Consider the following 10633-nt stretch of genomic DNA (forward strand, 5'->3'; position numbering starts at 1 on the left):
CAAGTTTGTGGGCTGAAACATCACGGGCCCGACAAGTTCCTGGTCTTGCCGTGCTTTTACCTCTTCCAAAAATCCCCAACTCTAGTTTAAAAAAAAAATCCCCAACTCTCATCTAAAATAAATAAATATCCCCAACTCTCATCTAAAAAAAGAAAAATCCCCAACTCTCACTCCCGCCGCGGAGGCAGAGCGACGGTGGTTCGAGGCGGCGGCAAGGCGCCACAGCCCGTCGCCGGCGGCCATGGACAACTCAGACTTCAGACTACGCCTCGGCATGGATAGATATCTTCGATGCAGTCTTCCGTACGGCGGGCTCCCAAGCAAGGACTCCCCGCAGATGGCCTTCTTCGACGCCGCCACCGAGGGCGACCTTCCCCGCCTCAGGGGTGAGCGAGCTCTCTTTGGGTCCAACCTCTCAAGCTTATTGGCCGCGCACGGCCCCCTTCCTTCAATGCGGCATCGCATTTGCTAGGGTTTGGGGGGGATGGAGTCTGGGCGTGCGTATGCTCCTTTCGCGGCCTCCTTTGGTTTCTATAGGATAGTGTTCTTAAAAGAAAATTTCATTTAGAGGCCCTTTGGTTTGTAAGGATGTATTTTTTCTATTTCTATGTAGGATTGGTTCCTATCGTTCACATTTCAAAGGAAAAAATAAACATTAGCTTAGATCTAACTAATGAAAAAAATTCCTATCCTATGAACCAAAAGGGACCCCATGTAGTGCTGTGCTTGTTTCTTACCTCCAAGTTTTTGGTGTTGTATCGAAGAGTTGGCGATCGGCAGGGACGCGGAGGAGAAGGCCTGGCTTGCCGATGTGTGTATCCTCGGTGGGGGGCCGTTTCAGATGGCGGCACGCCTGGGGAATCTGGATGTCATCAGGTGCCTGGTGGAAGAGTTAGGCTTTGACGTCAATGCTGGTAGCCAAGATGGTATGTACACACTTTCTCTGTGTTAAGATTGGCTCTGTTCGTGTTATGGTTAGCTCAATTTCGCAGTGTTGCCCATGTGCATGATCTTTCAGTTTGTGTATATTTAGGTAAACTTATCGCATCAATTTCATCTACTTTGAGCACTGCAACATACCACGAGACCCAACTCTTGCTTTCCACTTGCCAGGGTATTTGTTGACCCTGACTTGTGGTCTTCTCACATTAGTCACTACCTTGGTTATTCATATATAGTATGAGTACTCACACGTGGCCATGGATTCCATTGATGAGATAGTGGTCTGGTTTCATGTAAATTCATCATTTAGTCGTCAGAGATGTCAGTCATAGCACTTATTTCTTGTCTTTGATGCTATTGGCAGGCATGACTGCTTTGGCTAATGCTGCCATGGATGAAAGGATAGATGTTATGGGGTACCTTCTGGACCATGGGGCTGATCCAAATAAGCAAGACAATTTAGGCTTTGTTCCTCTTCAATGTGCTGCCAAAAAAGGTCTCTTCTGTGCAAACACCAAGCTTTCTGTCTGTAGGCTTGTGTTTACTGCAGTTGGTTGCTGCGCGAATGAGTGGTTCATTGTTCTCTGGCGTAGTCTTCAACTCCTCACTAATGCAATTTGATCATTTGTGGCTTCTAGTTTTTGTTCTGTTTTAGCCGCTGAATTCTTGCACTTCTACCAAAAGTGTACTTCATAAGAAAATCGTTTGACCATTTTTGCACTGTTCATGCTGGTTTTTGGTGCTATCCAATTATACAACGGTTTCAGCGTGCAACTTACCTGTCAAACCCTAGCTGAGATTATGTCCAGTCCGGTTCTGATAATTTGCAATCTAGTATTCCTACTTGTTTTATTTCATTTTCATGGCATATTAGATGAACGCAGTCACGTAACTTGGAGCTTGAGGCCATCTAGCAGATGGTGGAATTTACATTGTTTCTGTTCAGTTTGTCCTCCATATGAACTAATACTTCCGGTTCCCAGTTAAAAAAGCTTGTACGTTTGGTCTTACTTTATGTTTTTGTCTCCTTATAACAAAACGATAACATATCATGCGCTTGTTTTTCCGGTTCTGTAGCATTGCTGTGTCTCTTAAATAGTTTCACCAAAAAAAATCATGATGTAGTTGATTCGTGCTTGGCCTCTAGCCAAGGCAAACAGGCGGTGGTTCCTGATAATGCTTAAGAATACGTTTTTTCTGTGCGACAGATGCTTATTTTTCATGGTAACTTTATCTTGTGTTTTTTTCCTCACCATGTCTAGGACGCGATGAAGCAGCGAAATTGTTGCTATCTAGAGGAGCTAGTGTTGATATAGCTCCTCATGATCTGACACCACTACATTTCGCTGCTGGCTATGGGATGACTGGTGTCATGAAAGTTCTATTGGAGCACCATGCAGATGTAATAAGAAAATCCCATGTTTTTTTTATTTGAGATTTATATGCTACCTTGTTAGAATGCAGATTCATCAAGAATTCTAGATTTTCTATGTTGGAATGCGGTCCCACACCTGTCTCTCTACATTTCTAAAGAACATCAGTTCAGAATCATATATAGAGTGGTTAGCTGGAATGGGCAACTCAAATGGCTTTTCCACAGGATAGGTTCCTGATTTAACATGTGCACCATCGCTTATTTTTCTCTTGCTGTATGGTCTTGTGTTCTTCATGATGTCATAGCAGATATTGATGTCAAATGTATGGCTTGGGATCCCTTTTGTTCTTATGCAGAGCCAGGATAGGTTCCTGATTTAACATGTGCATTTCTTATTTGATTACCATAATGTTATCTGTCTCATACTATATTATGTCATAAATTCTGGTTGGGTTGAAAGAACTGTCTTTGCAGCTGAGGCTTAGCAATCTATATAAAATATTTCATTGCAAACTGCCATGAGCCTGGCTTATGATAGTTCTGTCATCCCACTTCCAGATACAAATAAATCATGAGAACAGAAACATGTCGTATATCTATGTTCTAATATCCCTCTATTATGTTCGAGCATTTAACATCTGCCTATATCAAAGTCAATATTACACTAAAGATTTTCTGTAATGAAAAATGTAGCCGAACAAGGTCTCAGACGCTGGAAGAACTCCGCTGACTGAAACACTTTATGCCACTCGTTCAGGACTACCTGAATCTCTTTCACTGGAGTGTGTGAAGCTGCTTGTGGAGGTCTGGTAACTATCCACCTTGACTTCATGTTAATACATATAGGCTTTTTACAATATTACTCTGTTACATGCATTGGATAGTCCATAACTTTTAATTTTGTATGATTCATATCTACAGGCAGGCACGGATGTAAGTTCTGCTAATACTGAAACACCGTTGGTAATAGCAACTAGTTATGGCTTAACTGACTGCGTCAAGTACCTGTTGAAGGCTGGTGCAGACCCTAATATCCCACATATTAATGTGAGTTCTGTTGCATTTTTACCTGATTGTGTCTTCTAGTGCTTCCAGTTTTCTTAGTCACTGCTATTTTCTTAACACCTACTCCCTCCACCCCATAATATAAGACGTTTTTGCATGCCAACATAGCTTGCAAAAATATCTTATATTGTGGGATGGAGGGAGTATTTCCTACTTCGGTTCTAACATGGAAACATATCCCTGAGGCATTCGATGAATAGGAAGTAAATCATTCATCGTCCCTTGATCAAATAACTGATAATCCTCTTAGATCTTGATCTGTCACTGAGCAAGATTGTGGATACATTTTGATCGCTACCAAACCTGGCCTTACCAAAATATTGGTTGCCCCTATGTTTTCTTAACTATGGTTCGGATAGCTGCCAATGTTGGTTCGCCTGCGTGACTTCGGCGCGCCCGTCTGCTTTTCGTCAATGCACGGGCAGTACGAGGGCGTAGAAATCGTTTGCCCAAAAGTTGGCTGCCAATCTCAGCTGCATGCTGCAGGAATTGAAAGAGTACGTTTCTGCAAATATCAATCAGCGCTGCTCTGGCGGCCACCGAAGCTGCACCACCTCTAATCCTTGTTTCAAAGGGAATCACATCGCACCAACATGTCATTAGCTCAATTCCCCCTTACCTATTTCGATCAATTCTTTCATGGCGTGATTTATCCCTCTGTTGGCTATATCTAAAGTATTACTTACCAAATCGTCGATTCTTTATGTTTTGAGACCACATGCATGTGATTCCATCAAGCAGATAACTTTGAACTTGATGGATCCTTTGTTCCTGAACTTTGAACTTGAGGGATCCTTCGTTCCTTTGTCATTTTAGTTTATTATTAGGGGTTGAAATTGCATCCATCCCTCTTACTGACAGTAAATGAATGGGGCAATAAAGTTTATTATTAAGTCTGATGCTATTACCAAGATACGAGCTTAATAATATATGTATGAAACCATGTCGACTGAAACAACAATTAGTCTTGATGCATGCTTGGTATATTAAGTCTGATGCTATTACCAAGATTTGACACTTTGAGAAACAGCAACTCAGATGACATTTTGAAGTGGGTGGGTTATGTAATGTCTAGCATAACTTCATCTATTTATGTGCCCAATTTCATTTTTCTATATATTTTCTTATTATTTATTATGATCTAATTAATATTGAGATTTTTTACTAGGTTTATGTTCGTTTTTCAATCCCTGGTAGCTATATACTAACTTCTGCTACTGAACCATGTGGTTCCTGTTTGTTATTTCGTACTTGACAGTGTGGTGCCATGCCAATAGAACTTGCTGCAACCATTGGAAAACGGCAGCTTGTGGAGTTACTATTTCCTTTAACTTCTCCTATTCGAACTGTACCAAACTGGACCGTTGAAGGAATTATTGCCCATGCCAAAAGGCCTTCGAAGTCCACGGTATGAATTGAATTTTAATAATCATCCTATATTGAGTTATTTCTTTGTCCTTCAACCGTTGCGGCATAAACGTTTGCACCTCTAATCACCTGAATCTTTTCTTTATATTGGACTAGTAGAGATGGGCTACTTAAAAGGATATGTTATGACATTTTTCGAGGTTTTGTCACTGCAGATTCTTCATTCTGTTTTGCCATTCTCTCCTTGGCCTACAGTTCAGTGACATGACCCAGTGGCAAATTTGCAATGCAAGCAAAAACGTTATAAAAAAAATAGTGGCAAAATCATTATTGCCCCCATATTATAAATACAGAGTACAATGGAAAGATGATCCCTTGGAAAATCTTTGCTAAATATTTTTGCGCTTGCTAAATATTTTCGTTATTTGAATTTTTTTTCCAAAAAAATTACAGATTACATGACTGAGTATTATATGTAGACTTTAATTTTGATGGAAAAACGTGTGTTTCGTTGCCTTGTGGAAAATCCACGTCCCAAACTCCCTCTGATTGTCTGTCTACAACTGTACTAGTACGACTTGGTTAAACAAGCAATACAACCTAGTAGTTGTTTATGATGAGTCTTCTGTTGTCATATGAAGTTTAATCATCAAGCTATGTCTTTTTTGGCACAAAAAGAAACTTTATTAATCTTCGGCGAACATTGTACATTTGTCATGTATATTTTGCTTGTCCTAATTTGTCTCTATGATTTAGGTTAAGCATGATAAAAATACAAAAGTTCAGTTGAAATCATTTTGTGAGAAAGCTATTAAGAGAAGGGACTATCATGGTGCGTCATTATTCTACACTGAGGTTAGTGGTGATCTGAAGAATGATGTAACGGTTATGCTACTCTAAGGTCTTGGCAAGATACATACTAGCATATGCATGAAACTTCTACAATACACCTTATCCTCTTATCATACAAACATTTGGGTTTCTGTTTCAAAATATTTGTTCGTTGATTGAATCAAGAGTGTACTTATTTGACACCGTCTCCAGGTATAATATGTCTAGATATAAGCCAGGCAACTCTGAAGAACAAATATTGTTGAATCGACGATAGTATTATAGGATGTCCACTCTCCAGCCAAGTCTGGACACATGTCATGTTGTTTGGAAACCTTCAACAGCCATGACACAGCCACGACTGCTGGAAATGGTTCAAACCAGCTTCAGCAGCTCTCTTGAAAGAGGCCCATAATGATTATCTGAGGAACATTGGGTCTCAGTTTCAGTTCTGAACCATCATAAAGTGTGAACAGCCCTAATGTTAGTGCTGATAGTCGCAGGCATGGAATCATGGAACAGATGTTGCCTTTTTAAATGTGGCTCTTGTCAGGCATACATAAGCAGCCATAAGCAGCCATGCGCAAGTTATAACAGATATACGCTGTTCTGTTCTCTCGCTAAAAAACTTGTTTGCTTATGACACGTCCCTCACCATTTTCAATTCTCTGTTTCGATGTAGGCAATTGAGCTAGATCCTACCGATGCGACACTGTATTCAAATAGGAGCTTGTGTCATCTGCAGACTGCTGAAGCAGAGAAGGCTCTGCATGATGCCAACACTTGCATCAAACTGCGCCCTGAATGGATCAAAGGTTACTACAGGAAAGGAGCCGCTCTCATGTTGCTCGAGGTCAGATAAGTCACAGATTAACTCTGCTTTCACTTGGTTACATGGCATCTCCCTGTATGCATACTATATATAATCTGCTGAACTTCCCATTGGTAGGACTATAAAGAAGCTTGTGATGCATTCATGGCTGGCCTGCAGCTGGACCCTGGAAATGCTGAGATGGAGAAAGCGCTGCGGTAAGCCATCCTAACTCGTGCTTCTCTTTCCAAGAATCTCTCCAATGACGGGGACTTGTTGGATTTTGATAAGTTCACTAGTATTCGTAGACTTTGGTTTCTTATATAATTTCTCTATGTAGTACGGGATCACCACCAAACTAGAGCGGTGCGAAAGACGGAACCGACAATTCTTTTTCATGTTTGTTGATGCGCACTTCAGGGAACTAGCTTAACTTGGCTCCTGTTTGCAGGGAGGCGGTTCAGGAAATGAAGAAGGATCACTTGGCTAGGAAGGGCCTCAAGCGATCCGACTAGAGGAAAACCGTGGATCGCCCTGCCCCGTTCCGTGTAAATATTTATCCCAGTGCTAGGAAACGTACCTAGGTCCCTTCTTTTGGGTACCGTAGCGTAGTGGTGGTAGTAAGAAGGCACTTGGTGAGTAGCACTATGAGTCGATTACTCTGGCTTGCCTGTCAATGGAGGCGCTGATGCAGAATGCCGGTCGAGTAGTAAACCCTAGGTGTAGTGGAAGTGGACATTTCCTTTCCTGCGTGCGGCGAAAGAGGACCACCATGTTTGTCATCTCAATGGGCCTTGTTCCTTAGTTTGTGTGCTGTCTGTTGTGACCCGTTCGTCGGTAGAAGTTTCTGTTGTTGGGCGAACTGATCCATCGAGCTTCTCCGAGGGTGGTAGCTGCTCGCTGTGCTTTGCGGAATCTTGGGAGCTTTGAAAGTGTCCTCATGTAGAATAAGATGTCCTTTATGCGGCCCCTTCCAGTTTTCAACACGGGTCGATTTTCCTCTGATGATCCCTAGTGACAAATGCTCCCTCCCAGAAATTTGGAATCAGTCACTCTATATGTCTCATTACACAGCTGCTGCATCAATGTAATTCTCCAGCAAAAGGTGGCCCAGAATAATTAGTAGTATCTGATAAAAAAACAGTGTTAAGGTGAATTGAATTCGTAATGTGGGTCACTGGTCAAGAGTTATTAGCACCTCACACATGCTGTAGAATCTTTTGGGAGCAAAAGGGTTCATCAAATAGGGTACGTGCCGTGGTGATACACCGGTCCTCGAATTGAACCATCATAGACCAAATGATCGCCTGATACTCACTCAAGCTTCACTACCTAATGATTATACTAACTGCAACATGATGAGCAGTCCCATGAATCACCAGTAGACCCAAAACACATGGAACTGAAGCAACAAGAAAGATCACATCCTCCTAAAAGGAAACACATGAAACTGAATCTTGCGCCCCCAAGGAAGGAAGGAAATGTGCTTATTGAGAAGACGCCGCCCCGCCGTCATCGTCCCTGGAGGAGACGGCGGAGAACTCGTCGGCATACATCTCCTCGACCATCGGCTTCCACAGCCGCACCCGCGCGTTGATGAACCAGTTGGATATCTGTCTCCTGCTCAACCCCGTGCTCACGGCCAGCCTCAGCTTCTCGTTGTCGCTCGGGTACCTGCTTCAAGTTGCAACAAAAACAAAGTCGAGTGTCAAACTAGTGTAGTACTTCCTCTGTAAACTAGCGTAGTAATTCCTTTGTAAACTAATATAAATGCTCTTATATTAGTTTACGGAGTATTAGTTTTGTCTGAAGCCAAACTTTACAAGGAATCATATAGATTTATTTTTGAAAATGTTCATTTTGTTTATTTTTTATAATCCTAGGCAAGCTTGACAAAGTTTGACTTGAGTCGAAGCTAATACGCGATAAGGGAGTAGTATTAGCTTTGAATGTTTCGAATGATACTTTCATGTATTGAGTTTAAAATGACGGTACTCGGCCTCTCTGTTCTGAAATGTAAGGTGCATTTTATTTGTTACTAAAGTCAAGCTTCTCTGTATTTAAATTTGACCAAGTATGTAGAGCAAAATTTCAGTCTACAATGCCAGGCTTCTAGTGCTTGTTTTAGGGTTTTCAAATGTCAAAACTTCTCTACCTTTGGTCAACTTTATTTATAGAGAAAAACAGCAATGTCTACAATCGCAACTCACTATAATTAGATTCGCCACGAATTATATCTTCATATTTTATTTATTTAGCATCGTAGATGTTGGTCTATTTTCCTATATGTTCGGTCCAAATTAACATAGAAACATTTGACTTTGAAATAACTGATACACCCTGTAGACCTGGATGTAATTTTTACTTCTAGTGTTTTTTGTACTACCTTGACAGTTGATGAATAGATTGGAAGTTTTCACGCAAAAAAAAAAACTGATACACCCTGTATTTTAAGACGGAGGGGGTATGTCGATGTTGGGATGCCAGACAGAGCTTTGTCAGTGTTAAGCAGGTAGCGAGGCGAGGGCACTCACGGATCTAGGAAATGGTTGAAGAGCCAGGCCCGGAGCACGGCCACCGACCCCTCCGGCAGGCCCCTCAGCGGCTTGCACACCTGCTCCGCCGCCCGCGCCGCCGCGGCCTGCTTCGTCCGCCGGACCAGCCTGCTCACCATGTCCTCCGTCTGCACGGGGTCGTAGTCTTGCTCGTCGTCGTCCTCCTCGTCCTCCTCGCTGTCATCGTTCGCCCACAGCCTCGCCCTCGGCGCCGGCGCCGGCCTTGTGACCGCGGCGAGCTTGCGGAGGATGGCGCGGCGCAGGTTGCCGAAGTGGCGCGTCATGGCCCGCGACATGAGGGACGTGTACCCGGCCGTCGCGGCGGGCCCCAGCGCCGGCTCGAAGGACGACGCCACGCGGCTCAGCTCCTGGAAGTAGTGCTCCTGCCGGCCCTCCAGCTGCGAGAAATCGATCGATTAGCCGCCATGGGTTTAACCGAGGGAAGAAGAGAGGTTTCGTTTGCAATGGAATGGCGCGGACGGACCTCGCTGAGAAGGCCGAGGAGCTTGGCTTGCACCGCCCCGGCGCCGCCGTCGTTCTTGGCCAGGATCCCGCGGCGGCTCGTCGCTGCCGCCCGCAGACGCAGCTCACGGAGAGCCGCCTCTTGGCCCGCCTCGTCTTCACTCCCTCCTCCCGCGCTCTCGTCGTCGTCTCCGCCGACGACGGCGGAGACCGCGTCGCGCAGCAGCTCCTGGACCGGCCTCAGGTACCGGGAGCCACGGAGCACCGAGTCCACGGACGGCATAACCCCAGGCGCCAGAGCCGGCGCGTCCGCGTCCGCGTCGCTCGCGCAGCAGCACCGGCGGCAGGCGTCGTCGGTTGCCGCCGGGGCGCCGAGCGTGAGCGCGAGCGGGCCGACGGGCGAGGCAGCCGGGTGGCCGCAGCAGCACTGCTCCCGCAAACGGAGCAGCATCAGCGGGCCGTTGGCGCTGTCGGTGGCGACAGGAGCAGGACGAGCTTGCTTCGGCGAGCCGCTTTCCTGGAGGCGCTTGGTCACCATGTCTCCCTACCTACCTACCACCACCACCACCACCATTACCCGTCGTTAATTAGCTTATCATCAAGAAAACATATCATCATCGCAAATGTTTGGGCAACAAGAGCCATGCATGCATACCTCCTCTGGCTGTTGCCCTGGCCGGCCGGTGAAGAGAGGTGAGTGGTAGACTGGTGCTCCGGAGTAGAGCTACCGAGCTAGTGGAGAAGCACAATGATCTACGAGCTGCTACCAGAGAGAGAGAGGGGGGCAGGTTCAAAGGGGCTTGGCAGGAGAAGATATATATATAGAGAGTGGTAGCTACTGTGCTGGTCATGGTCCATGCACATACACATACGCAGGCACTCCACAGCTCTACTGTATGCTCTAGTGTTGAGTAGTGTAGACTGTAGAGGAGCCTCCGCCTCCGTTGGACAATGTATGTTTGCGTTGAAACGACGGCACCAAGCATGCATAGGAGGGGAGGGAGGGAGGAGGCTTTTGGCACTGTGACTTTGGTGCAAGCAAGCTAGCAAGCTCTGTGTTTTGGCACTGTACTTGCATGTCCTCCTGTCTCCTCCTCATCACCTATACCTCCTCTACTGCATGCCCTCCATGTCTACTACTGGTATCCATCTAGCCCAGCCTTTCTTTCTTGGGGAGTGCAACCTGCTTCATATGAGAGCTCTCTGTGTGTATGTGTATGTGTA

The 10633-nt window shown here is 44.9% G+C and overlaps 2 protein-coding genes across 4 annotated transcripts; one reads left to right on the forward strand and one right to left on the reverse strand.

Moving 5' to 3' along the window:
* The first annotated feature begins 129 nt into the window (after window positions 1-129).
* LOC123090664 (poly [ADP-ribose] polymerase tankyrase-2) lies at window positions 130-7395 on the forward strand. Of its 2 annotated transcripts, none has more exons than XM_044511983.1 (11): window positions 130-386; window positions 765-926; window positions 1307-1438; window positions 2205-2344; window positions 3011-3121; window positions 3239-3364; window positions 4641-4790; window positions 5507-5605; window positions 6327-6434; window positions 6531-6610; window positions 6844-7395. In XM_044511983.1, the coding sequence occupies exons 1-11, from the start codon at window positions 242-244 to the stop codon at window positions 6905-6907; spliced, it is 1317 nt and encodes a 438-aa protein (XP_044367918.1). In that variant the 5' UTR covers window positions 130-241; the 3' UTR covers window positions 6908-7395. The 2 variants fall into 2 exon arrangements, with proteins under 2 accessions (XP_044367918.1, XP_044367917.1); XM_044511982.1 differs by having other exon boundaries at window positions 131-386; window positions 6264-6434.
* A 190-nt stretch (window positions 7396-7585) lies between these two features.
* LOC123090665 (BEL1-like homeodomain protein 3) lies at window positions 7586-10219 on the reverse strand. 2 transcript variants are annotated; one of them, XM_044511985.1, is made up of 4 exons: window positions 10065-10219; window positions 9432-9961; window positions 8927-9345; window positions 7586-8066 (listed from the first exon to the last, which is right to left on the reverse strand). In XM_044511985.1, the coding sequence occupies exons 2-4, from the start codon at window positions 9945-9947 to the stop codon at window positions 7880-7882; spliced, it is 1122 nt and encodes a 373-aa protein (XP_044367920.1). In that variant the 5' UTR covers window positions 9948-9961; window positions 10065-10219; the 3' UTR covers window positions 7586-7879. The 2 variants fall into 2 exon arrangements, with proteins under 2 accessions (XP_044367920.1, XP_044367919.1); XM_044511984.1 differs by having other exon boundaries at window positions 7586-8069.
* Between the last annotated feature and the right edge of the window lie 414 nt (window positions 10220-10633).

Source organism: Triticum aestivum, chromosome 4B, assembly GCF_018294505.1.
Source record: "Triticum aestivum cultivar Chinese Spring chromosome 4B, IWGSC CS RefSeq v2.1, whole genome shotgun sequence".
In the NCBI taxonomy this organism is placed as follows: domain Eukaryota; kingdom Viridiplantae; phylum Streptophyta; class Magnoliopsida; order Poales; family Poaceae; genus Triticum; species Triticum aestivum.

Coding starts and splice junctions, on each gene's coding strand:
- LOC123090664 (XM_044511982.1), top strand. CDS start 242: ATGGACAACTCAGACTTCAGACTACGCCTCGGCATGGATAGATATCTT. Junction 3,365..4,640: donor CTAATATCCCACATATTAAT/GTGAGTTCTGTT, acceptor CGTACTTGACAG/TGTGGTGCCATGCCAATAGA. Junction 5,606..6,263: donor CGTCATTATTCTACACTGAG/GTTAGTGGTGAT, acceptor GTTTCGATGTAG/GCAATTGAGCTAGATCCTAC.
- LOC123090665 (XM_044511984.1), bottom strand. CDS start 9,947: ATGGTGACCAAGCGCCTCCAGGAAAGCGGCTCGCCGAAGCAAGCTCGT. Junction 9,346..9,431: donor TCCTCGGCCTTCTCAGCGAG/GTCCGTCCGCGC, acceptor GATTTCTCGCAG/CTGGAGGGCCGGCAGGAGCA. Junction 8,070..8,926: donor TTCAACCATTTCCTAGATCC/GTGAGTGCCCTC, acceptor TGCAACTTGAAG/CAGGTACCCGAGCGACAACG.